Consider the following 27,271-nt stretch of genomic DNA (forward strand, 5'->3'; position numbering starts at 1 on the left):
CGAAATTTAGCAAGGATTTTACTACACAATCTTTAAATTCTTCAGTGTTCTTTAGAGCCTTTCCTAACTTGACTGGCTCATTGTTTGCTGAAATCAGTTCAAATTTATATGATTGGGGAAGAAATTATTTTTCTACTTTAGGAGCCTGTGAAATGGCATTCTATGGCGGGTTACAGACTGCCGAAAAGCGGCGGCCTGTACCCGCTCCTTTCCCCTGTGTATCGGGGCCTCAGTGGCCAGAGCGGCAGCCGCTGAGGCCCCAATCTGCCGCTTTCCGGGCCGCAGGGAAGCGACAAAAGGCCCCTTCCCCGCAGCCTGGAAAGGGGTATCCTTGGGGCTTCAAGTCCCAAGGACACCCCGCGGCGGCAGCGGGGAGGAGGAGAAAGGGGCCGCTTGGCCCCTTTCTCCTTTGCGTCGCTGGCGCAGCCGTATGAAGGCTGCGCCCAGCGGCGCAAAGCCAAGAAGGAGCTCCGAAACGGAGCTCCTTCTTGTGCTGCGTAAAGGGTGCTCTAAGCGCCCTCGTGCGGCGCGATGGCGTCACGTTCGCGCCACCTTGTTTGGAGGCGGCACATTTGTGACGCCATCATGGTGGCCCCCATGTAGATGGGGCGATGCCGTCTTGTACGTCCTCAAGACATATTAGGTTTGGGGGTGTCAAGAAGTGACGCCCCTTTTTAAAACTAGGACCTCCTGAGGACGTCCCTTATGGCCGTTTGTAACGCGCCTATATTTTCTCTTGCCATGGCACTTCCTCCCCCACTCTTCAGCAAACAAATGAGAAGACAGAAGTTTAGCTGAAAGAAGAATGGACAGGTTGAAAAAGTAAGATTTGGTGCTATGGATGGGCTTTCAAAGAGAATTTACTTGTGTGTAAATAGTTAAGAATTATAATTGAAACAGACAGCTGTTAAAATGCAACCATTCCCACAGCACAAGCAAAAATGTTGAACCCAGCTCTGACATCTAGAATTAGATTCTTCCAACATATGTGGCTGTGATTCAACATATACATGCATTTAGATAAATATAAAGGTCACAGCTGTTATTTCTCCCACTTATTTATCTATACCTAGAGAACAGGACAGTCCCTATCTTTTAACCCCTATTCTCTTGATAAGTCCTTTCAACTGTGTAAGTAGCAAAATCCTGCTAGCTTGTGCCACAAGACCAAGTGCCCTCTGTCAATGTTGGGAATTGTAAAGCTTCAGAGAAAGTATAAGATGGATTAGCAGTGAGCAAGAGAAAAGTCATGTCCAATTACCACACCCATAAAGCAGCTGGTGACCCAGCACCTGTGCTCTGCCTTTTAATCACCAGTTAGCCTCAAGTGATACTGATGGAAATACAGAGCCACTGGGGAAGTAGCACAGACCTTGGCCAAAGGGAGAAGATGCTTATAGGTTGAAGTGCTCTCTCCACCTGTCTGCCAAGAAACATTACAGGATATGAAAAGGAAACACAGGATTGACAAAAATTTTAGATCAATGCTTCCCAGGTTATGTGAAAACGGAGAGTGGCTCTTTAAAAAGCAAAACAAAACGGATTGCAAAGAACAAGGTACCATATTTGTGGCCACTGGCTACAACTGTTTCTTTCATTCTGCCTTATTCAAGAATGGAGTAAATGAAGGGACAACATTTTGCATTGGAAGGGTTAACAGATGTCTGAAGGCAGGAATGATACGGCTGTGTGTAGTTGTTGTTGTGTGCTTTCAAGTCATTTCCTACTTTTGGCAACCCTAAGGTGAACATATCTTGGCAGAATTTATTCAGATGGGGTTTGCTCTTAACTTCCTCTGAAGATGAGAGTGTGAGACTTGCCCATGATCACCCAGTAGATTTCCATGCCCAAGTAGGGATTTGAATGCTAGTGTCCAACACTCAATCCACCAGACCAAGCTAGCTCTCAAGATTGTCTGCTTTAGCTCAATAGGGCTAACTGTGCAACCAAAGTCCATATGCTGCGATAGACACAGCAACCAACAAAATCCTGATTATTAAATAGAGAAAACTGCAAAGGTCTATCAACTGCCCTTTCTTTGTCACTGCAAAACAACTCAGTGGCTGCTCCAACCCTTTGGAACTCCCTATATGTTCTCCTTTTGTCAGTAGGCAAAAACTTTTATTTTCAAGAAGGTTTTTAATACATAATTACATCCACAGAGGCTTGTTATTGGGGTGTTTGCTTTTGTATGTTTTAATGGTTTTACGTTTATGTTTTTAATGACTTTGTATTTTTTACTTGTTACTGTTAACTTGTTAAAGGAGCCCAGGAGGTACAGTGGTTAATGCCAGTACTGCAGCTACAAGGTTGTGAGTTCGATCCCAGTTTCCAATCCTTTTGTGGCTCAGTAAAATGAGTACTCAGATTGTTGGAGGCAATTGGCTTACACATTATAAACTGTTTCGGGAGTGCTAGTTCACTGGAAAGTGGTATAGAAATGTACTTGCTATTGCTATTTTTACTTATCTTGATATGATGTTTTTAATTCTGTTTTTAAAGTTGTACTATTTTTAAGTATCTTCTGTGAATCACCCTGGGTCCAACTTAAGAGAAAGACAGCATATAAAATAAATTAAATAGTGGCCTGTTACAGACTGCCAAAATAAAGCTGCTTCAGGTCTCTTTGGAGGTATGCTGTTTAAATGATGCATGCACCCTAAGAATCCGGAAGCTGCACCAAAGCTGCACTCCAGTGCTTAGGAATGGAGTGTGGCTTTGGCGCGACCTCTGGACTCTTAGGACCCATGTATCATTTAAATAGCATACCTCCAAAGAGACCCAAAGCAGCTTTATTTTGGCAGTCTGTAACAGGCCAAAGATAAACAGACTGTTCAGGATTTAAGATAGAGAGCAGTAAATAATACTGTAACCATCTAACCGTCAGTGGGTATGCTAACAGCCTCATCAGAGAAGTACAAGTTAAATTCTGCCTGGTACCTAGGCTGCTTTTCAACTTGACAAGCAGGGCGACATACAACAGGCTTCTATAAATCTATGGATTCAGTGAGACTAAGGGCAAAACACTGTTGTTACATGTATTTCAACTAAGAGGAACATTTCTGCCATTAACATTATTCCAGTAGCAAGTACAATTAAATAAAGCCTCAGTTCTACTGTTCAGATTCCAATATAATCAGCCAACAGAATCTTATCACAGCATGGCCTGTCTTGCATGAATACATCTGAGGATGTAGACTGAAGTCTACAAAAGCTCATGATGCCAGTTTCTTCCTTTCAGTTAGTCTCAAAGGTGCTACAAGATCTCTCTATGTCTTGCATGCCTTTTTTAAAAACAAGTTTAGGCATAAGCAGGAGAAAATGTCTATAGGCTGAGTGGTGTACCAGTACATCTCTTCTAGACTTCCTATTCCAATTTGCACTGCTGCTTCTTCCAGAAAGGGCATGAAGTCTATTTATTTAGAAATCCATTTTAATTCTAAAACTCCTTTGACCTATTATGGCCTGTTACAGACTGCCAAAATAAAGCTGCTTCGGGTCTCTTTGGAGGTATGCAGTTTAAATGATGCATGCATCCTAAGAATCCAGAAGCTGCACCAAAGCTGCACTCCAGTGCTTAGGAATGGAGTGTGGCTTTGGCGCGACTTCTGGACTCTTAGGACCCATGCATCATTTAAATAGCATACCTCCAAAGAGACCCGAAGCAGCTTTATTTTGGCAGTCTGTAACAGGCCTATGCAATATTTGCACTGAATTATAATCTTATGTTGCATTACGCAAGTTGCCTTGCAAAGCACCTGGAGAAAAATATATCATTCAAGTAAATATTTTTGATACTGTATCATGTTCAAATACTTTAGTGCTAGCCTTCCACTCCTAAGCTTCCCACAGACTGGGATAGCTTTCCTACTTCACTTCCCCACACAAACTTAGTCCAGTCCATAAAGTTGACTTAGATCATGTAGAGTGGATACACTTAATGGATCTCCACAGAACAAAGATTCCTGCTACATTCTACCAAGGATGGTGTCATTGATGTCAGCATGACAGAGGCTATTTTGCATGATGTTAGTACTCGTGTTTTCCTCCAATATTGCCAGAATTTCTCTTTATGTTTCTACAGTAACCATTTCCACACCCAAAGAAAAAAGTCAGTTTAAAAGGAACCATGGCCTGTCTGTTTCAGGTACTGATACTTTTTCAAATAGGGGGGATCATGTTGAGTACAAGGACACCAGATTATATGTGGTCCTTTTTCTTAAAAGTACAAGGGAGGAGTGGACAATGTCGATGGTCCAGGGACCCTATGATCTCCTGGGGTCTTCATGCCAAAAAACAAAAAACAAACCAAAACTGGAAGTGGCTCAATAACAGTGGCTGTTATTAAAAACATAATTTCTTTTGTTTTTTTGTGGAGTTTTCAGGCTATGCAGCCATGTTCTAGAAGAGTTTCTTCTGGATGTTTCGCCAGAATCTGTGGCTGGCATCTTCAGAGAATGAGTTTCTTTTTATGTTCACAGTAGCACAGGGGACCCAAAAAGTGAACTGTCCTGCCCAAGTACTACAGTTTGTTGTGCAATCCAGTTACATGGGCGGGTTACAAACCGCCATTAAAGTACAGACTCAGTCCGTACTAGGGTTAGGAACGTGCGGTGCTTCCGCACCCCCCTAACCGTAGTATGGACTGAGTCCGTACAAAATGGCGGCCCCCCCTTCCACATGGGGGCCACCATGACGTCACGACCGCGCCGCCTCTACACGGGGCGGCGTGGACGTGACGTCGTCGGTCCATGCCAGGGCGCCTAGGGTGCCCTTTCCGCGGACCAGGAAGGAGCTCCGTTTCGGAGCTCCTTCCTGGTTTGCGGTGGCGCTTTGCTTTGCTGGGCGCAGCCTTCAGACGGCTGCGCCCAGCGAAGCAATGGAGAAAGGGGCCAAGCGGCCCCTTTCTCCTTCTCCCCGCTGCCGCGGGGGTGTCCTTGGGGCTTGAAGCCCCAGGGACACCCCTTTTCAGGCTGTGGGGAAGTAGCATTTTGCCGCTTCTCCGCAGCCTGAAATAAGGCGGATCGGGGCCTCAGCGGCTGCCGCTCTGCACGCTGAGGCCCCGATACACCGGGGAAAGGGGTGGGTGCAGACCGCCCCAAATGGGCGGTCTATAACCCGCCATAGTCAGCATTATAGGTTGAGTATCCCTTATCTGAAATGTTTACAACCAGAAGTGTTATGTTTTTTGGAAGGAGGGGGAGGAGAGGATTTTGGAATATTTCTATTTGCATATACATAATGAGGCAGGAAAGAGACTGAGGATCTGTGAAATGGTGGGTATCCATAGTGCTTGGCATGAATCCATGCCTCCCACCATTTTTCAAATACAGTGCAAGTGCGTAGCTCAAAAGGTTTTGGATTTTATAATACAGGTTGACTCTCCTTATCCAGAATTCTGAAATACTCCAAAATTATCCATATGGGTGGCTGAGATAGTGACACTTTTGCTTTCTGATGCTTCATTGTACACAAACCTGAATGTTTCATACACAAAATTATTAAAAATACTGTGTATGAAATTACCTTCAGTCTATGTGTATAAGGCAGGGGTAGGCAACCTTTTTGAGTCGGGGGCCGGGTTGCTGTCCCTCAGACAACTGGGGGGGCCGAAGCAGGGGGGTGGAGCTTCCACCCCCCAGGGGCGGGGCTGGTGCTGGGGGGTGGAGCCTTCACCCTCCGGGGGCAGAGCTTCCACCCTCCGGGGGCAGAGCTCCCACCCCCCAGGGTCCAGGCCACCTCCTCTTTGCCGGCCCCTGACGGGGCCCCAGGCCCTGTCAGAGGCTGGGAAAGAGTCGGCGGGGACCGCCAGCGCTGGAGGCCTCCCCCTCTTTGCCGGCCCCTGACGCCAGAGGCCCGCTGCCGCTGCCGGAGCCCTCCTGGAGGACCCCAGCGGAGGCAGCGGGCCTCCCAGTGGCCCACTGCTGCTGCAGGAGCCCTCCTGGAGGGCCCCAGCGAAGGCAACGGGCGCTCCGAGGAAGGAGTGTGGAAGTCACGCTCCTTCCTGGGCCCCAGAAAAGACGCCGCGAGGCGCTAGTTGCGCACTCGCAGCGTCACTTCCGGGGCGTGACGTGCGGACACACAGCGTCCGCTACATCAATATGGCGGCCGTGTGGAATGGCCGCCGCCATTTGTCACGGACTCTGTCCATGATAAGGTTAGGGGCGTCTGGAAGAGACGCCCCTTTTTCAAAATGAGACGTCCTAAGGACGTCCCTTATGGCGGTCTGTAACCCGCCTCAGTCACTACTAATACAGTCATCTGAATGAGGCTACAGGACTGTAAGGAGATCAGAAGCATAGAAAATTACAGGATTTCAAAATAAGCTCCTTTTTCTTTACAGAAATATATTCCTATAACTAGGCTCACATTCAACAAGCAGTTAAGATTTCTCTTTAACAATGTTACATAACAGTCCATTCATAATCAGGAAGCACAGTTATATTTGTGTGGAAGCAGGACTCCACAAATCTCCTTGCCAGCTTGCCAAGCACAAGATCTCTCCAACAAGTTCTCTATGAACTAAGAAAAAGGGGGAGGGGGGGAAGCATTCTGAGAAGAAGCACAGTTTTTTCCTTCATGTTGGTTTTATAGGAGGCAGACCTGCTGCAAGCAAGCGACACTTGTTCTTCTGCAAAAGCCCACTAACCTAGTGAGGGCTAGTTTCACTTGTTAGCTCCCTCTCACACAGGTGCCAGGGAAAGGGAAGGAGCTAGTGGGAAGCACTAAGTAAAATAAGTAAAACCACAGTCTGGGAATCCCTGAACTAGGAAATCTTTGAGCAGTAACCTATTCTGCAACACCCAAATCTCAGAAATAAAAATGCTCTTAATTCATAGGTAGCATGTGACAGGATACATGAAGAGCCATTTTCTGTTACATACGTGTGCCCCAACACTGGTCAACATCTGATGCCTTGCCATCTCAGATTAAGTAGTTCCTGGCCAGAAAGAGTAATCTTTTCTTCATGGCATCCAGTCTATATATATGTCCTTCTCAGAAAGGATCACCTACCCAAACTTCAGTGCCATTGCAGATCAAGGTCACCTTTCTGTATGCTCAGCCATATCCACATGTAATGCAAGCTGACACTCTGATGAATTTTATGAGTTTTAATTGCTACTTCTGCTGTTTTGTTTTTGCAGAGTTGTATTTTTATGTTTTAATTATTTTATTGTACGCTACCTTGAGAGCTGCTACAGCAGAGCAGGTTAAAATAAAAATACACCAACTGAAAAAGATGTATTCACTACAGGCAATTCTGTTCAAGTTGAAGTACAAAAAAACTAGAATGGAGAATTAGTTGGGTATCTGATGCTCTAATACATCAGACTGTTAAGTAGTTTTTTTAAGTGGGTAATATTTTAATACATTTAATACTGGAATGATACTGAATACAACAATAAAATCATCCTGGCAAGTTAACATGCTTTTTAGTTTTGTTGTGACTTTTCTATAAAACATCAATAGACTTATAAAATAAGTAGGCTCAAAATCAAAATGGGATGTATACCATACATAAACATTCATGAAAAAATATATACAGTTGGCCCTCCATATCCATGGATTCAACCATCCATGGCTTGAAAACCTTGATTTTGCCATTTTATATAAAGGACATCATTTTAGTACTGCACTGTATGTAATGGCACTTGAACATTCATGGATTTTGGTATTCATGGGGGTCCTGGAACCTAACACCAGTGGCCACCAAGGGCCTTCTATATATTCAGGGGTAGTCCTGTTCACTGTACAGCAAAATGCAATAGAACAAAAACCCCAAAGTGATAACTTTATTGTGTCAACTCCAAAACATAGTAAGCATTCCAATTTTCAATGGCTTCTTCATTAGGCAAAGATGTTAAAAATCATAAAAGAGAAAAATTGTGGCAATGTTAAGCACTACAGGCTTACATTCTGTCAAAGATGCTGAGATGGTACTGTGGGATTTCAAAGCAGACAGAGACCATGTCCCTTACTGGCTATGTGAGGATTTGGGACAAAAGGCAATAGAAGCCAGGTGATAAAATTTCAGCCATTAGCAACAGAAAAACTTATCTTGAGATCCAGCTGTCCCTGTCCTGGGCAAAGCTGCTCCTTCCTGAGGGAGAGAACACTGAACATCTTAGAGAGTCTCTGTGCTGTTATATCTGGAAAAACCTTTTGGTGCTGTACTGTATAGGTAAAACTGACAGCTAGCATGGTATAGTGGCTTGAGCACTGAAATACTACTCCGGAGATCAGGGTTCAATTCCTCACTTGGCCATAGAAATTCAGGATGGTTTTGGCAATTTTTTCCTCTGAAATATAGCCTATAGCACCTGGTATTCGTTGCTGGTCTCAACTAGTAACCAGAGTTGACCCTGCTTAACTTTCCAGATCAGACAGAATCTGGGACCTGCACTTCTTTAATGAGAGAGTGCCCTGAGAAGCCATGTGGGAAAACAAACTAGGTGAAGGAGAGTAAGAACTAACAATAGAAGAGAGAAAAGAGTAAAATAAAATGGTGACTCAACTAAGTACAATTGTAGGGCAGGTTAAGAATTAGGCTGCTGGACTGCAAGTTCCCCAGCCCTAGACAGCATATCCAATGATGAGGAAATTGGATGTTGTCGTTCACAACAGCATCAGAAGGACATGTTTTCTGTCAAAAGCCCAGCTACAGAACACTTTAACATGGAGCTGTCAGAAAAAAGAATGTTTAGATAAATGAGTTTCTAAAACTTCAACAAAAGGGTGCTACTCCACCAGTGAAGACTTCAAATAATAAGCAGCCACCTCTTCCACAGTGAATGCACTTTATCAGAGTTATGCCTCAATCTTACTCCAAGATTTATCACAAGACCCTAGCCCTATAATCATATGTTTTTGGTTGATAGAATCATAGAATCGTAGAGCTGGAAGAGACTGCAAGGGCCATCCAGTCCAACCCCCTGCCATGCAGGAAATCTCAATCAAAGCATCCCCGACAGATGGCCATCCAGCCTCTGCTTAAATACCTCGAAGGAGGGAGATTTCACTACACTCCGAGGGAGTTTGTTCCACTGTCAAACAGCCCTTACTGTCAAGAAGTTCCTCATAATGTTGAGGTGGAATCTTTTCCTGTAGCTTGTATCCACTGTTCCAGGTCCTGTTCTCTGGAGCAGAAGAAAACAAGCTTGCTCCCTCCTCAATATGACATCCCTTCTAAGTATTTAAACAGGTCTATCATATCACCTCTTAACCTTCTCTTCTCCAGGCTAAACATCCCCAGCTCCCTAAGTCGTTCCTCATAGGACATGGTTTCCAGACGCTTCACCAATTTAGCCACCCTCCTTTGGACATGCTCCAGTGTCTCAATGTCCTTTTTGAATTATGGTGCCCAGAACTGGACACAATATTCCAGGTGGGGCCTGACCAAAGCAGAATATAGTGGCACTATTACTTTACTTGATCTAGATACTATACTTTTATTGATGCAGCCTAAAATTGCTTTGGCCGTTTTAGCTGCCACATCACACTCATGTTCAACTTGTGGTCTACTTGGACTCCTAGATCCCTTTCACGTGTAGTCTCGTTGAGCCAGGTGTCCCCCATCCTATATCTGTGCATTTTATTTTTCCGCCCTAAGTGCAGTACCTTACATTTCTCCGTGTTGAATTTCATTTTGTTAGCTTTGGCCCAGCTTTCTAGTCTATTCAGGTCATTTTGAATTTTGATTCTGTCCTCTGGAGTATTAGTTATTCCTCCTAATTTGGTGTCATCTGCAAATTTGATGAATATGTCCTCAGTTCTGTCATCCAAGTCATTGATAAAGATGTTGAATAGTATTGGGCCCAGGACAGAGCCCTGTGGGACCCCACTGGTTACGTCTCTCCAGGATGAAAAGGAGCCATTGTTGAGCCCCCTTTGGGTTCGGCCAGTCAATCCATTACAAATCCATGTAACAGTTACCTTGTCTGATAAGGCTAGGTATACATATGCAGCCTACTATTCATTCATTCATTCATTCTCTCTCTCTCTCTTTCTCCAGGAGGAGCAAGAAGAGGATCATCATCATCTGTGGTATGGGACATGCAGCCAACTACAAAAGACAGCTGGAGAAATTCTGTCCCAAGTTTTTGTATCTCCTTTCCAACTCCCACCCAACCTGATCGCAGGACGTGCTGGCTCAAGTTGACGGAAATGGACAGTAAGCCTATAAATTGGGAGAATCTGTGCCTGCAGTGGCAACCTCCTGTGGAATTCTGGGCTTTGTCATTTAGTGAGGCCCAACAGCTCTTTGACTGAAATTTCTAAAAAGTCCTCCCTCAATTGCAAATTCCAGGAGTCCAGAGGAAGCTGGTATGGCAGTTCAAGTGGAATATATCACTATAACAGTGTGGCATAATAAGGATCCTAGACTCTGCTCAGAGAATCAAAACTGCTTAAATAATACCACTGCTAAATCATAATACTGACAAACATGAGGCGAATTAAATATGCTCAGACTCACAGTCCATCCACAACAGCATTTTCTTCCAACACTGGCCAACTAACTCCCTACAGGAAAGCCACAAAAGCAGTAAATGAAGGCAACAGCAACCTTATAGGCTCAATAAGATGCATGATGCAGATTAATTCAAAATTCAGCTATTTCACTGTTTAAAATAGATATGATATACAGTTTTAAGTTTTATAATCCAGCAATTTAATTCATAAAATCACCAACACAAGTTCATAGGCCACAAAGTATTGGAAAGAAACTGATGAAACAAATTAAAAAAAAAGGTCAAACCCCCAAAGTTAGACCAAGTATCATATTTGATATGGGTGAGTGGCAATCCCCCCCCCCCCAAATGTGCTACATTTGTGCCTATTGGCTACAACTTTCTTTCTTTCCTGAAAACTTTCCAGGGACTGGTACCAGTCCAGGGATCGCCACTTTGAGCAGCACTTCTCTGAAGCACTAGGTACAGTGACAGTGCTAGATAAATACTACTAATGTAATACCTTCAAAAACCAACAGGGAGCTTATCACATCTGATAACTGAGAACTACAATTTCCCTGGTTAACCGACATTACCTTTTGGAATCGGAACCATATAGAAAGTGATGAAGATGTTGCTATTGTCTCTTGACTATGTATACAATGGGCACTACAACCAGATCAGGGCATTAACAATTTGCTTGTCCCTTAATAAATTTCATCTATAAAATCAATATTAATTAATGGAACACATCAAAGAATTTCAGAAGAAAATCAATATGTGCTCTATAGACCACACCACAGTCTGACTCCATGGATCATAAAAAAACTACAGAAAACTAAAAGAAATGTGTGTACCACGACCTTTGACTGCCCTGATGCATAAGCAATAGTCAAAGCCACTGTGAAAACAGAATACAGAAAAACAGAACAGCATCTGATTGGCAAGGGGTGTCAAGCGAGGCTGCATTTTATCACCTTTCCTGTTTCATTTATATGCAGAACATATCATGTGCAAAGCAGCATCAGAGTCAGAGGGGGAAGGGGGGAAAATAGAAGGGGAAAACATCAATTACTTGCAATTAGCTAAGTTTCTCAACTGCAAAGTTATATCACTGAATTCCAAAATCAATCATCCATCCCATACTATTGTTGATTTCTACATATGGATATGAAAACTTGACACTGAAGAAAGCTGATAGAAAAAGATCAAACACATTTGAAATGTAATGCTGAAAGATACAGGGCACCCTTGCCTTACGCTCCGGACCCTCCCTTGCAAAAGGGAAATTCTGCAAATGCTGAAACCCCATTTACAACAATGCAGTTTGTGCATGCGGCACGGTATGGTGTGCACACCATGGGCCTGTGTGCCATTGCCTTTTATGATGACTGGCTTTTAGCGTAAGGTGAAAGCCGGGTAAAGTGCGCCCATGTATGATGTGGCCGCACTGTACCACTGTAAAAAGGACAAACAAATGGGTCTTGCAAGCAAAACAAGACTGAAGTCTCCGTAGAAGCCAAAATGGCTAAACTGAGGGTATCATACTTTGGACCTCATGAGAAGACATGACTCACTGGGAAAGATGGTAATGCTTAGAAAATTGGAAGGCAGTAGGTAAAGAGGAAGATCATAGTACAGTTGACCCTCTGTTTTTGCGGGGAACCGTTCCAGACTTCCCTGAGAAAATGGAGGCTTGCGCATATTCAAGCCCCATAAGCTTGAATGGGGTGCACCCTGCATATGTGGCCTGGACATGCATGCTATTGAAAATTGCAGGGATCACCCCTCTGCAGATAATCAAGGTCGCAGATCTCAGATCCATGAGTTAGGAGGGGTAACTATATATGTAAATACTCGATCAAGGAGGCCATGGCCCTAAGTTTGCAAGCCATGAACAGGGTTGTTAATAACAGGGTCTTTTGGGGGCTCTTGTTCATAGGCTTGCCATAAATTAATGGTGACTTGAGAGCAATTAACAAAAGGAACGTAAAAATCCAGAAACCTATACAACAAAAAGCATACTTATAAGCAACTTTATAGAGAAGGCCTGTCTTACCAGGAGAATGGGAAAAGAGAAATGTATTGGGTCTTAGGCCTTTTTCAGATACACTGTACCCTATGATGCCTGTATTACTTTTAGACTGTAATTCCATAGGCAATTATCTGGATATAAGTGAGTAGGTATATCAATAACTACTTCTGATTAATCAACAATAAAATTGCATTTAGTTTGCAAATCATTGAAAATCTGTTCACTTCATTATTCTTCAAATGACATAATTTTAATGTTGTCATCCCACTGACTAGAAAGTGAAGCTGAGAAAGATTTAACAGTATGTACATAAATCCAACTTACACAGCATATGCTGCAGCTACAAGGGGAGAGTCACCACATTTCCACTGGCAAAAGTATGTGCCTTCCACAGGTTCTGGAACGCACAACAAAGAAATCCAATTCACTGATCCATTCCATTCCTCAAAGACATGGTGAAGCAAATGACTAAGCTGTAAGCTGTATGAGCTGATCTAGAACACCTCCTAGTTCCAGTTTAAACAAGAATTCAACGAGTGCCACTCCCTTTGCTCCTACTAAATATGTGTAAAATTGAGATACTGGCATAAGTTACAGCTGTGTTACAAAACATACTAAAACAGGAATATATGGAGCCCTGTACAGATATCTATAAATTGTATCAACTAAAAATGCCTGAGAGTGAAACATGAGTCTCACCACACACAACTAGTAAGGACGCCTATCCTTGGAAGAAAAGACTGCACAATTACAGAACAATCAGTTGTTACAAAACAGCTGATCATGTTATTTTAACAAAACATCTCACTGCTCATGTAAAAGAATCTTGTTAATTCATGCCATAAAAAAACTTTCACCTACAGAACACCCAACTGAAGTACTGAATAGTTTCTATTCAAAAAGATTAAGTTTAGTAAAAAGTTATAGCTGTCACAACCTTCTAAGAATATCATTTCAAGACTCACATATCAAAAACATTTAATTTCCTGAACAGTATTTCAATAAAAATTTAAGCATGGTTCAATGTTTTACAGAAAATGTAATTTTCAAACAAATAAATCCAATGACTAGAATCCTAACCAGTTAAATTAGAAGGGTTCCAGTAAATTCAACAAAATTCACTTCCAAAATAAGCCTATTTAGGCTCGAGATGCAATGTCAGACCAGCTTCACAATCAAAGGAAGTATTGTTGTTGTTGTTATATCTTGCTTTTCCCCCAAAAGTGCCACTCAAAGCTGCTTACAATTTAAAATAATACAATTAAAAACATAAAAATTAAACTATTAGAGCATTAAAACACACCAACAAAAATATGTGTTTAAAGCACTTAAAAAGCCCCATGTTAACTGTATATAAAAAGTAAGCAAACAGGTTTCAATAGTTGGAAACTACACTTTCAACTTTTTCTAAGAAAGAACAAAGAAGATGCAACAAAAACAGTTCTCAAACAAACAATAATACATTATGCAGTTCTCAAGCAAAAACCCCATAGAGCAAATGTTTAAAATTAACTTGAGGCTACAGGCACAGCAGAGGATGAAATACACTTCAAGGCATTTGAACTGGAACTCCATCCAATTTATTTGTTGTTGTTGTATGCTTTCAAGGCATTTCCAACTTATGGCAACTCTAAGGCAAACCTATCACAGGGGTTTTCTGGGACTGACAATGTCTAACTTGCCTTAGGTCAACCAGTAGGTTTCCATGGCTGACTGGAGAACTGAACCCTGGCCTCCAGAGTCAAAGTACAACACTCAAACCATTACACCACGCTGGCTCTCAGCTTACTTGTTCCCTGTATTACAAAAGTAATCCACCCATGAGAAGTATATACCTGTGTATACGTCTATAAATTTTAGTCAAAAAATGTACCCCAAAACCTAAGTCGATGTAAGCATTGCACATTAACTCTTATAAAAAAAGAACCATCTCCTGGTGAAAGGCAGGAGTATAATCTATTCTGGAAGCATTGACCTCCATCTGCTCTCTCATTCATCCACCCTTTAGGGTGAGCACAAACTGTCAAGCCTACTGGAATTCTGTAAGTTCTTTGACATTGTTTTCCTTTGCTCCATCTTTTACATCATTTGTTACATGCCCTTAAGTTTTGCCCTCAATTTATCCATAGGTCATATCAAAAGCCATAATTTTGGCCCCAAAACCTGCCCTTGACTTCTACATGAAGTCAACTTATAGTGGAGTATATACGGTACAATGTGCCCTTTTTCTATGCGGAGATCCATTCCGGACCCCCCTGCATATAAAAAAAGTGCATATGCTCATGCCCCATTGAAAGTAATGGGGCTCGTGCATGTGGCAGCGGTGCGGTGGCGCAAGCACTTCCCATTAATCTAAATGGGATGCACTGCCCCTTGCGCCCTGCGCGGTTTTCAGTGTATGCTGAAAGCCACATATGATGTGGGCGCACTGTATTACATTTGTACCCTACCTTGACTCCAAAAGGCTCCTAGAGACATACATCAATCATCATTCCATTTTTATCCTCACAACAACCATGAAAGATAGATCAAGATAGCAACTGGCTCAACATATGTCAGTCAGTTTCATGGCCAAGAAAGTGTAGATCCAAACCCAGGTGTCCCAAGCCCTGATCCAAAAGTTTGGTCCTCCCCCGCACACACCCACACTTTTAGCTATCAGAATAGAATTCAAGCACAGCACTTTACCAAACATGTCATAAGAAGCAAGAAAAGATTTGTCAGAGCATTGATTTCCTATTTCAACAGACTTCATGGTGAACCATCTCAAAGTTCTTAGGAGGACCCCCATCCAACCTGCATGTACTTTTAAATCACATCTCCAATCTTTACCAATTGCAAGGAAATAAATGTTGCCTAATTATTTAAATCCTAACACATCTTTACAGTTCACATTCAATAAATAATTGTAAGACACTCTGATAGCCTTTAGGGCTGAAGGGCGGGGTATAAATAACATAAATAAATAAATAAATATAAAATGTAAATTATTAAAATGTAAAACAGGCAATATCAGCTTGTTGCATACATCCCATACCTTCGCAGAAAAGCCCTATTCCTTAGGAAAGTGTGGGGACATAGACAAATCCCACCCTAGCTAGACTTTCAGACTGTGCAACATGAAACTTAGCTGCCAGGACCCATAATCAGCTAGCAAAAGCACTTTTTTCAGCATATGGCCACTCCCTATGAAAGATAATAGTGAGGGAAATTGTTTCTCTTGTTCCTAATGAGACATAATGTTACACAGATATGTAGCATTTCCGGCTGAGAGCTTGGTCCAGCATCATGTCTACAGCACAGTTATAGCATGACATACTGAAGAAAAGTGAATTAGAATACAGTTAACATGGAATAACTCTCAGCTAAGCAATTCCAAAACCTCTGTCAGGTTTTCATACTGGCTAGATTTTTTTCAGGGTTAAACCAAGTGGAGTGCACTTCAGCTCTCACTTATCTGTGGCACAGTCAGCTGAGTCATGTGTTATTTTAATAACCTTTCCAAACAGAAGACAATTGGGACTGAAAAGTTTAGAATGAACAAATGCATGTCCTTGTGCAAGGGCAACTTATCCTACAAGATCACTGAGGAAACAGCATAATTTAACAGTTTAGTGCCCTGTTTACATTAATATTCCTCCTACAATAATGTGTAAGGGCATGATATGTAAAAATAGCTTTTAAATATCTCCAAGATGACAACAATTCTTCTAAAAAAAATCAAGAATCCCAGGCAGTGTATAGTATATTTTATAGACCAACTACATTAGTAAATTCGAAAAATAAATCTAAGCAGAAAGGGAAGGGTTGAGAGAATCCAGGACTATTGTCTGGACTAGCAAATGAATGGCTTAAGTTTTGTCTGATGTACTCCCCACACCATGAGAATTCCCAGGTTACAAGCATAATTTAAGCTGCAAACTAATCATGTATGTTGACAGATGTCAACTGATCCTATACACCTTTGAAAACTTGCAAGTTCAAATTCAGGCAAATGTAAGCAACTTTATGCCCTTTAAGATATTTTAGAATACACTATAAGGATTTTTTTCACGTGGCTAAAACCTGGCTTGCCTTTCCCGGTATGAATCCTCTTCCAGGATGCAGCTGGGTATTATTGCTCGCATTTTGCCGCTGATGGCACCTCCCGCCTAAATCCCAGCTCCCAGCCACACTCAGCCAGCTGATTAGCAAAGCCGGGAAGTTCCTGACTTTGCAAATCACCAGCTGAGAGTAGCTAGGAGCCAGGATTTAGGCAGGAGGCGGCATCTGCGGCAAAATGCAAGCAGTAATACCCCTGAAGAGGATTCAAACCAGGAAAGGCAAGCTGGCTTTTAGCTGTGTGAAAAACTCCTAACTCTGTTAATTCCAGGACATACTGATGATTTAAAGCAATCCAAAGATAACTAACCCTGGAATAAAACTACCAAGTGCCGCATTCCTTACAAGAATCTCAGCACCACAGGTGACTTCAAGGTACAGGTTTACCTTCCATCCATCACTCCAATAGCCTGAATGTCCAAAAGACATTCTCCTGAGGAACTAAATAATTTAGGCATGTTTATTCAAAAGTCAACCATTGGAGCTTATTTTCAAATGTGAAAAGGACTGCAACCATAATATGATTATAATATAATTATATTATTTATTATATTATAATATTAATTATATTATAATTAATATAAAAGAGGGAGCGATCAGGCAGACCCAGCAACATCAGGGACTGCCTGAAGGAAGAGGCCCCTCCCTCCTTTAACTGTCATCTTGGCCTCAGAGGGAGCGATCAGGCAGACCCAGCATCATCAGGGACTGCCTGAAGGAAGAGGCCCCTCCCTCTTTCAGCTGTCATCTTGGCCTCAGAGGGAGCGATCAGGCAGACCCAGCAACATCAGGGACCGCCTGAAGGAAGAGGCTCCTCCCTCTTTCAGCTGTCATCTTGGCCTCAGAGGGAGCGATCAGGCAGACCCAGCAACATCAGGGACTGCCTGAAGGAAGAGGCCCCTCCCTCCTCAACTGTCATCTTGGCCTCAGAGGGAGCGATCAGGCAGACCCAGCATCATCAGAGACTGCCTGAAGGAAGAGGCTCCTCCCTCTTTCAGCTGTCATCTTGGCCTCAGAGGGAGCGATCAGGCAGACTCAGCAACATCAGGGACCGCCTGAAGGAAGAGGCTCCTCCCTCTTTCAGCTGTCATCTTGGCCTCAGAGGGAGCGATCAGGCAGACCCAGCAACATCAGGGACTGCCTGAAGGAAGAGGCCCCTCCCTCCTCAACTGTCATCTTGGCCTCAGAGGGAGCGATCAGGCAGACCCAGCATCATCAGGGACTGCCTGAAGGAAGAGGCCCCTCCCTCCTCAACTGTCATCTTGGCCTCAGAGGGAGTGATCAGGCAGACCCAGCATCATCAGGGACTGCCTGAAGGAAGAGGCCCCTCCCTCCTTTAACTGTCATCTTGGCCTCAGAGGGAGCGATCAGGCAGACCCAGCATCATCAGGGACTGCCTGAAGGAAGAGGCCCCTCCCTCTTTCAGCTGTCATCTTGGCCTCAGAGGGAGCGATCAGGCAGACCCAGCAACATCAGGGACCGCCTGAAGGAAGAGGCCCCTCCCTCCTCAACTGTCATCTTGGCCTCAGAGGGAGCGATCAGGCAGACCCAGCATCATCAGGGACTGCCTGAAGGAAGAGGCCCCTCCCTCCTCAACTGTCATCTTGGCCTCAGAGGGAGCGATCAGGCAGACGCAGCAACATCAGGGACTGCCTGAAGGATGAGACCTCTCCCTCCTTTAATTGTCACCTTGTATCTGTATTGTATTCAATTTTTACTGTACACCGCTATGATCATTGCAGAATAGCGGTCTATAAATAAAATGTATTATTATTATTATTATATTTATTATTATATTTCAATCTAATTCCCCAAAGAGGCTTGGAATGTAGTGCTAACAAAGTTCTTAGAAACTATGAACATCCCGTCCTCATTCTAGGATAGGTTAAGGAAGGCCACAATATTCAAGTAGGTCGCAAATTAATTTTAGCTTTGGATTACCAGTTTGTGATTAAGGGGAAGTAAACTGAATTAGAACAAGTAGGTGGGGAAAAGAAGAGAACATAATATTTAAATAGTTGTGAAATTATTATTAAATAATAAAAAGAAAGTATTTTTGTGGAAGCAAGGGTTATTGTGGGATCTGATCTGGCAGCAAAACACAACCAGGACTCATCTTATGGCTGAGAGTCTGTTTTGAGCCTTCTTCCAACCACTAACCCTGGTTCCAAAAACCCTTTCAAGCTCACTTCATTCAAGGGGGGGGGGGGGGGGGAATAGTTCTTTTGGACCACACACAGACTGGCTGATTAGGGTTTCTAGTTCAATAATCTTCTTTATCTGAACTACAGAACAGGTATAAAACCATTTTAAACACCCAGATTACTCTAACACTGCAAAAACTGTTCAAAGTTTGTGGAATATGGTCTAAAATGGTCAAGTAACTTATTTTTCCTAAAGCTCATCAAACAGATCTCAGTCATTTACTTCAATTTGGTAATCTCCAACTCCCATGTTTATGTTGCAAATGCCCTTTTAAAAAGGAATAGAAAAAGCAATGCCACAAGAGCAAGAGAGCGGAATAATCTGCCAAAGCTAGTATTGTTTGATTTATGCCCACTACTGCCAAGATGCAGAAATCTTTGCAGCATTTGCTTTGGGGGAAAGTAACTGCCCCCCCCCCCATTCCAATTCTCATCAGCTCCACACATGAAAAGGGACTGCTTGAGTGGTAGCCAAAATGCTCTTGAAAACCAAAGTACAGCGTACCCGCGCCACACATGGTTTTAACCTTATGTGGAAGGTTAAGCCGCCGGGCAATGAATGGCGTGTGCGCCCGTGGCGCATATGGAGAGGACCCACTGTATCACTGCCCATTTTAGTCCACAAAAGATGGCAACGCTAAAATACACCTTGGACACAACTCCTTGGCACTGCAGTTTGTGCCTGAAAACAAGAGAATGAGGAAAATCGAGCATTTGTCAGCATACCACTTGCTTAATTTTCCTGTCCAGCTTTCCCTCCATAGGTATTTAATTTAGCAGTATTTGGAATAAGTATGTTGCATCTGAAAAGGAGCAAATGTGACACAGTGACATGGAAGTATGCTTTCTGTCATACAACACAGACTCACAAACGTGCAAGAAGTATTAGAAGAGACAAAAATCTATTAACCTATGTTTGTGCATAAAGTTGCTGTGTAGCTGAATACTGCTTGTTGTGAATCTATAGAATATGATGGAATTAGCAGGACTTTACAGATCTTGTTCCCAGGAATGTGAAGAACTCAACAAGAGAGTTCATAAAGATTACATTATTCACTCATGAAGCATGCTTAGTGATACCATACTGCTGTTATGACTTGAAAGGGCTACACATATCAGCTACATGTAAAATTGCATACAGTGGACCCTTGTTATACTCTGGGGTTTGGTTCCCAGATCCACTGTGGATAACAAAATCCGTGGATGCTCAAGTCCCATTAAATATAATGACATAGGAAAAGGGTGTCCCTTATAAAAAATGGAAAATCAAGGGTTGATATTTGAAATTTATACTTTTTTTGAACATTTTCAAACCGTGGATGCTTGAATCCATGTATAAAAAAATCGGTCTATAAGAAGGGCTGACTGTACACATTACACTTCAGCTAATGTTCCTCATAAACTAGTAAAGAATTCAATTTGCCCCAGTTACTCAATGTGAAAACACTCTCTAATATTCAAAGCACTCTAGAAACTACATACTGTGACTTTAACCTCTAGAACGCCTATACTAGAGTCCTAACCAGTACAGTATGTATCCTCAGACTTCACGGTGTAAGAAACTGAACCAGTTGAACATATTGGATACCATTATTTATGGTATAAGCTCTCTACTGTCATTGCCACTGCAAACAGACATAATCTCTCTTTTTGAAGAGGAAAAGACAGCCTTACAGCCAGGTGCTGCAGACCTGTATTTCCTCCTGAAGTCTTTAAAACTTGATGATTCATCCTATTACATCATATGCTACAGCAGGAATACCCATAACCAACCTATTATCAGGTTTGGTGAATGATTTAAACAATCCTGATGGGTTGAAATGCCATAACTATGCCAGTTGTGATTCCTTTGTGTCTGTGTAGTTTATCATTTGCCTCATCCTGAAGTGAAAAGCACAAATTTTCAATCTACAACAAAGTTTAGAACCAATTGGATAATAATTTAGATTAACTCTTCCCAGTTAGCCCAAAACATGTCAGAAGCCGGGGAAAGAAGGGGAAGGGGGGGCACTATATAAGAATTAAGTTTCCCATTACAATGCCATCAAACAGCTGAGTTTATGTGAAGGCTTTCATGGCCGGCATCCATAGGTTTTTGTGGCCATGTTCTAGAAGAGTTTATTCCTGACGTTTTGCCAGCATCTATGGCTGGCATCTTCAGACAAATTTCTCTTCTCTTTCTCTGAAGATGCCAGCCACAGATGCTGGCAAAACGTCTCTTCTAGAACATGGCCACATAGCCCCCCAACAGCTGAGTTTATGTCTGCCAAATGGTGGCCAGGAAGCTGCTGTTACCTTGACAAGAAAGTGGGCCTATGTCTCCCACCTCTTCCCTCTCACAAGTGCTCCAGCCCTCGGCTGATCTGCAACTCCTGTATATACTCATGTATAAGTCTAGAAATGTTAGTCAAAAATGGTGACCCCATAAACATGAGTCAACCTATCCATGGTTGAGTGCAGGAATTGTACTTTAACTCATTCATACCCACACGCAATCAGACACACTATCCCCTGGTGGAAAATCTGTCCTGGAAGCACTGACTTCCCTTTATTCTGTCATCCAGCCAGCCAGCCTTTAGAGTGAGCAGCACAAAGTTATGTCTGCTGGAATTCTGTAAGTTCTTTGGCACGGTTTTCCTTTACTTTATCAGATCCTTTGTTACATGCACCTGTTTTAACCTTGACTTATCCATGATTCATATCAAAACCCGCCATTTTGACCCTCAAACCTGCCCTCAACTTATACATGGGGTCGACTTATAGTCAGGGTATATACAGCAAGCGCCTGCTCAGGTAAGAGGGGCTGGAGTCCTAAAGACCAAGGTACCGACCCAACACATGCAGAAGTCCCAGCGCACTGATCTACACGGGACTAAGCCCCACATGGACGTCTGTGAGACCTTTGTCCCCTGTTAGTGCAGGCGAGGGATGGGGGAGAAACGCCTTTCCCCATAGGCTCCCCCACAAAACCACTGGTGATACGTTACAGTCAGAGGAGAGATGGAGGTCCACCGATTGAGCCAATGGAGAGGCCTGCGGCTGTGTTCCTTCCCTCCCTCCCTCCCAACCACCCACCCTTCTCCCTCCTTTGAGGTCGCTTGCCAACCTAAGAGCTCCTGGGGCCCCAAAGAGGGGGGTGACTGTGGTGCTGTGTTTCACCTCTTCCTCTGGTCCCTAGTCCAAGGGGGAAAGGGAGAGGAGGAAAGGCAAGTGGCCAGCGACCGGGTCCAAAGAACAAGGCAAGCCCCCCTCCTCCTCCTCCTCCTCCCAGAGGAATCACATGGGCGAAAGAAAACCACGTTGCCTTCTGCTGCAGTGGAATGCTGGGAAAGGGAAAGGGGGGAAAGGGGGAGGACGCTCCCAACGCACACACCACGCGCGCGGGGGCGCGCACGCACAGGCGCACGAGGGCGAGGCGGGGGCGCGCGCGGCGCTCTAGGAGGCCGGGCGTTAGGCGAGGAGGACGGAACGCTCAAACCGTCGCCCTCAGCAGCAGCAGCAGCACACGCGGAGGCAGAGGGCCTAGAACGCCCGGCAGAGAGACAGAGGGAGAAGAGGCGCCGCTGCCCTTGCGGAGGCTCCCCCTCCCCCTCCGCAGCCGCCCCCTTCGGCCGGACCCCGAGGGGGCTCCCGCAACCAGACCCACCCATTCCGCCCCGGTGGGCATGGAAGGGGCCAAGCGTGCTCCGACCAAGGTGACGCCGGAAAGAGCACCAAAACGTGCGCGTGTCTCTGTGTGCGTATACGTAGACACACACACACACACACACACACACACATATATGGGAGGATGAGGCGGATTCAGTTGAAGTAAACTGGCCTCCAAACGGCGATTCGTGTGCGCCTTTACATACATATACATATATATATATACATTCAAGGAAATCGCCGTTCGGTGGCCAGTCAGAATGAACCCACCTCGCCGTCCTTTATATAGATAGATACACACACACACACACACACTATACATACTCCGCCTGAATCCCCTCCTCGTCCCTTTACATATGTCTCTATCATCTACCCGGGCTGACTCCCCTTGGAGGCCCCTTCCTTCCTTTCCCGCCCGTGAGGCCGCCCAGGAAGACGTTCGGGGCTCCATTACCCCTCAGCCGCCCCCTTCGGCCCGCCATTTAAACGAGGGCGCTCCATTTAAGAGAAGGAAGCGGCGAGGGGAACCAGACCCCTACAATAAACGCCTTCCATTGCTAAGACGGTGTCATCCAATAGATTACAAGAAGGGAGGAATCTCTTCTCCCCTCCACGCGCCCGGCCCTAATTTTTACGGGAAGCGGAGGGAGGAGGAGAGGCTGCGGGGCGGCACCCATCCAGGCCAGGCCCTTCCCTCCCTCCCTCCCTCCCTCCCCGAGCAGGCCTCAAGATGTCCGTCTTACGCACGCTTTCCTTAGACCGAGGGGCCGGGAGGCAGGGGGCTATAATTAGCTCCATTTTTCTCTTTCTAAACCAAGAAACCTTGTAAGAAAGGACTAGCGGGGCTCCAGGGAGAGGAAGGCGGATGGGCTGCGGGTGCGAGATGGACAAAGGCGGGGTGGGGTTCCCTGAGAGGGAGGGAGGGAGGGAGGGGGGATGTCACCATATTGCCGAGGAGGAGAAAAAGACGTTGCATCCACATTGGAGAAATAAGGCGCTTTGAGAGCGCTTTAATTTGGCTGGCTCTTGGCTATGGAATTCTGGGAGTTGGAGTTTGCTGTGGGGCCCAGAGCGGCACACAACAGACTCCAACTCCCAGAATCCCATAGCCAAGAGCCAGACAAAGCGGTACGAAGCCGGGTTGTTTCCCCCATGTGGACGCACCCCGCCTCTTCTTTGCAAGCGATCCCTTTCCGTACCTGGAGGAGGCGACTGTCCGTTGAGGGTGACCAGGGCCGCCGCGGGGGCGTTCTTGGTCCAGGGGTTCACCTTGGGCGGAGGGGCCTCGATGAACTCCTTGCGCCCCACGCCGCCGCCCTCCTCTCCCCCGCTGCTGCTGCTGCTGCTCCCTCCTCCTCCGCCGCCGCTGCTGCTGCTACTGGCCTCTCCAGGCGGACGGTTCGATTCCAGCACGCCAACGCCCCGTTGCTGCTGCTGCTGCTGCTGCTGAAGGTTCTCCTTCTCCTGGTTGTTGCTGTCGTCCTTCTGCTGCTTGGCGCTGGGCGGCTTGAGGAGGAGGGCGCCGTTCCTGCAGCGGAGGTGCTCCCCCGCCGCAGTCGCCGCCACGCTGCCGCTGCCGCTGCCGCTGCCTCCGCTGTTATCGGGGCCGCCCGCGTTGCCCTCTTCGGCCTTGTCTCCTTGGGGCATGAGGCGCTGCTCGCCTTTCTCCTGAGGCTTCTTGACCACGAGGCCCGAGGGCTCCTCGGAAGGCAGCAGAGGGTTGGCCGGCGGGAGAGCCTCCACCTGGGTAGCCATCGGGAGACGCTCCGCTCCAGCCCCCTCCCCCACCGCCTTCCCTCCCGGGACTCAGCACGCGCCCGACCCAAACTTTGCCGAGTCTCCCCTTCCTCCTCCTCCTCCTCCTCGTGCGCGCGCGCCCGCTGGCTCTGGAGGCCGCCTCGCCTCGCCTCGCCTCCAAGCGAGCAAAGGGGGGGACACCCCCTTCAGACGGAGGCTGCTGCTGCTGCTTCTGCTTCTCCTCCTCCCTTTCCTTTGCAACGCACCGCTACCACCCTTCAAGCCCTAACCCAGGTCTCCTCTAATCATGCCAAAGCCAATGCCGCCGCCGCCGCCGCCGCAATATGGAGAAGCAAGGAGACCACGCGACTGGACGGCGGGAGCGAGCGTACGCGCGCGCCCCCAGCTCCGCCTTAGCCCCAGCAGCGCGCGCGCCCTGGCTCTCTCTAGTCTAGCCTTCTCTTTTGCTCTTTAGTTCGCGCGCGCCTAGGGAAGTGAGTGGCAGCCAGGAAAGGAGGGGGAGGGGGAGGGAAGGCCGTGCGCGTGCCTGATGCAATTGGGCCCCAGCGCAGCGTAGCGCGAGGGGAAGCGCCTTAGTCCTTAAAGGGGCAGCGCCTCTGCTGCTGCTGCTGCTGCTGCTGCTGGGGAATAAGACTCAGTGACTGAAGCAAGGAGGGGCCCTGCTGCTACTGCCACTTCGCCGCTACCGGTGCCAAAAAGGGTAAAAAAGGCCTCGTGCGCGAAAGGCTTTTTTTTTTTTTAGCACACAGGAGCCTGTCTCAGCTCTGAAGAAGGAAGGAAGGAAGGAAGGAAAGGCCTATGGATGCCAAGCAGGCACATCTCCCCGCACAGCTTGATAGTGGCATTATTTGCGGGTTTTGCTTCTCAGGCTGCATCCACACTGGAGAAATAACCCGGTTTGGCCCCTGGCTCAAGGATATGGAATTCTGGGCCCACAAGATACTCCCACTCCCAGGATTCCATAGCCTTGAGCCAGACAAGGAGTTAAAGCGGCGCCAAACCGGGTTATTTCTCCAGCGTGGATGCAGTTAGTTTCAAAGGTGCTCTTTGCTGCGTTATTATTATTATTATTAGACATTCAGTAAAAGTTAAAAACCTGGTGAAAACACACACATTAAAAACAGACAGAAAAGGCCCAAAACACACTGCAGAAATAATGTGGTCTGTGCCCACTGTAACTGCCCCGGCTGAGTGCTACGGAATTCTAGGAACTGTAGTTTGAGAGCTCTGATGCCACAGCAAACTACAATTCCCAGGATTCCCTAGCACTGAGCCAGGGCAGTTACAGCGGTCTCAGACTGGGTTATTTCTGCCGTGTGTTTTGAACACACACACGCCTACTTTCTGAGTACATAGGCATTACTCTTAGCTGGGACTGGCTTTATCGCTCAGCCATGGAAACCCATTGGTGTGACCTTGGGCGAGTCACACTCTCTCAGCCTCAGGAGAAGGCAATGGCAAACCTCTTCTGAACAAATCTTGCCAAGAAAGCCCCACGGTCAGTTCACCTTAGTGTCACATAAGGCAGAAACTCCTTGAACACACAACAGCAACCCCTACATTTCAACCATTCAACCATCCTTTGGGGTACTGCCAGAATATGACTGACAGTAAACCTGCATGGGGATTTGAACGTGGGTCTCCTCTGTCCTAACCACTGCACCAGGCTGCCTCTGTATCTATGCACAACAATCAGTTTACATGGCACTCTGCAAATACTGTGGTCTCTGCCTCCAAGGAACTTACAGCTCTGAGTGTTAAAGGTGGGGGAGAGAGAAAAAGGGAAGGAAGTCCGTAATACTTTGAAACCAGTGAATACAAGACAACGCTGACTTGAAACGAGCAGTGTTTTCTGACCACTTGTATACACAGCAGTACGGGGGTGTGTGCTGGGTTTAAACAACAGACATTTCAGGTCAAACAGCCATGAGGGTTTTAACTAAAAAACGTAGCCATGCGCTGCTGCGCATTTAATTTATTCTAAAATGTTTTTCCTAAGGGAATTATTTTCACGGAGTGAGGTAGTACAATTGTATATACATTTTTCTCGACAAAGCTGATATGAAGTGGGCAGCATGAGCTTTCGTAGACTAAAGTCTACTTCCTCAGATGCATTTAAAGAGATTTAAGTTGTTGTTGGATTTCTGCCAGTCATATTCCTGCCAAAAGAGTGGAATGCAGGGTAAGAAAAGGTAGCCCAGACGTAGTACATTTATTCCTTTATTATCCCATCTTTCTACCAAAGTGAGAGAATACTGGAATAGCTGACCTGGGGCCTTTTCACACAATGCAATTATGCCACTATCATTCCACTTCAGTTGTCAGGACTACTTTGTGTGGAATGCTGGGATTTGTAGTCCTGCCAAAAGCACTAGAGCTCTCTTGCTGAGAAGTTTACCCTTTCCTAAAGTGCAAATCTCAGGATCTCATAGGCTGGAGCCATGGTAGTTAAAGTGGAATCATACATAGCACTATGCGCAGTATGAAATGGCCCCTGATGAAACGGCCTCTGCTGTGCCATTTTCACCTCTTGACTCCTCAAGGAGTTGTGACAACACTTAACAAGTATACTTTTGTAGGCAACTCTGATCACCATAAACAAGGCCTGAGCATGACTTTATATTTTCTTAGATACAAGATCAAGCAAACATCTAGGATATCTCATGAATGACAAGAACCACAAACTCTTGTTAGTGAAAAATTGAAAAGAAAGGTGTACAACAAGAAATAATGGAAAGCCATAAGCAAGATTCATTTCTCCCTCTAATCTGCAATAGATCTTGTGAGATACAGTTTTCTAAGTACCAAAGTACAAAATCAAATTAATCAGGACAAAACAAGTGAAGCAGCAATATCCAATTTATCAAATACAATCTTGCAAGAAGAGGTGTCCCAGGCAAGTAGGCACACCCCAAACTTGACACAGCGAGTTTTTAATCCCCTTTCCTGGCAGCATTTTCCCACCCCTGTGATTTTATTGGCTGAAGTCTTCAAAATGCACAACAAATCACAAATGCCTAAAATGAATATATTATCCCTGCCCTTTTTACACCTCCCACCTACTCAAATTCAAAATT

General features: G+C 45.2%; 1 protein-coding gene across 4 annotated transcripts in view; it reads right to left on the bottom strand.

Annotated features, from left to right (window-relative positions):
- LOC149321750 (la-related protein 1-like) overlaps positions 1–24,245 on the bottom strand; it is a 93,254-nt gene extending 69,009 nt beyond the window's left edge. For 2 of the 4 annotated variants that reach the window (XM_089527962.1, XM_089527952.1), the window contains exon 1: positions 23,636–24,244. In XM_089527962.1, the coding sequence (XP_089384088.1) occupies positions 23,636–24,191 (556 nt within the window). In that variant the 5' untranslated portion in view covers positions 24,192–24,244. Of the gene's footprint in view, positions 1–21,894; positions 21,914–23,635 lie in introns of those variants that run through there. The other 2 variants (XM_089527972.1, XM_089527980.1) reach the window with 2 other exon arrangements.
- Between the last annotated feature and the right edge of the window lie 3,026 nt (positions 24,246–27,271).

This window comes from Sceloporus occidentalis, unplaced genomic scaffold (assembly GCF_023333645.1).
Source record: "Sceloporus occidentalis isolate IW3139 unplaced genomic scaffold, rSceOcc1.0.p SCAF_1, whole genome shotgun sequence".
Lineage (NCBI taxonomy): Eukaryota > Metazoa > Chordata > Lepidosauria > Squamata > Phrynosomatidae > Sceloporus > Sceloporus occidentalis.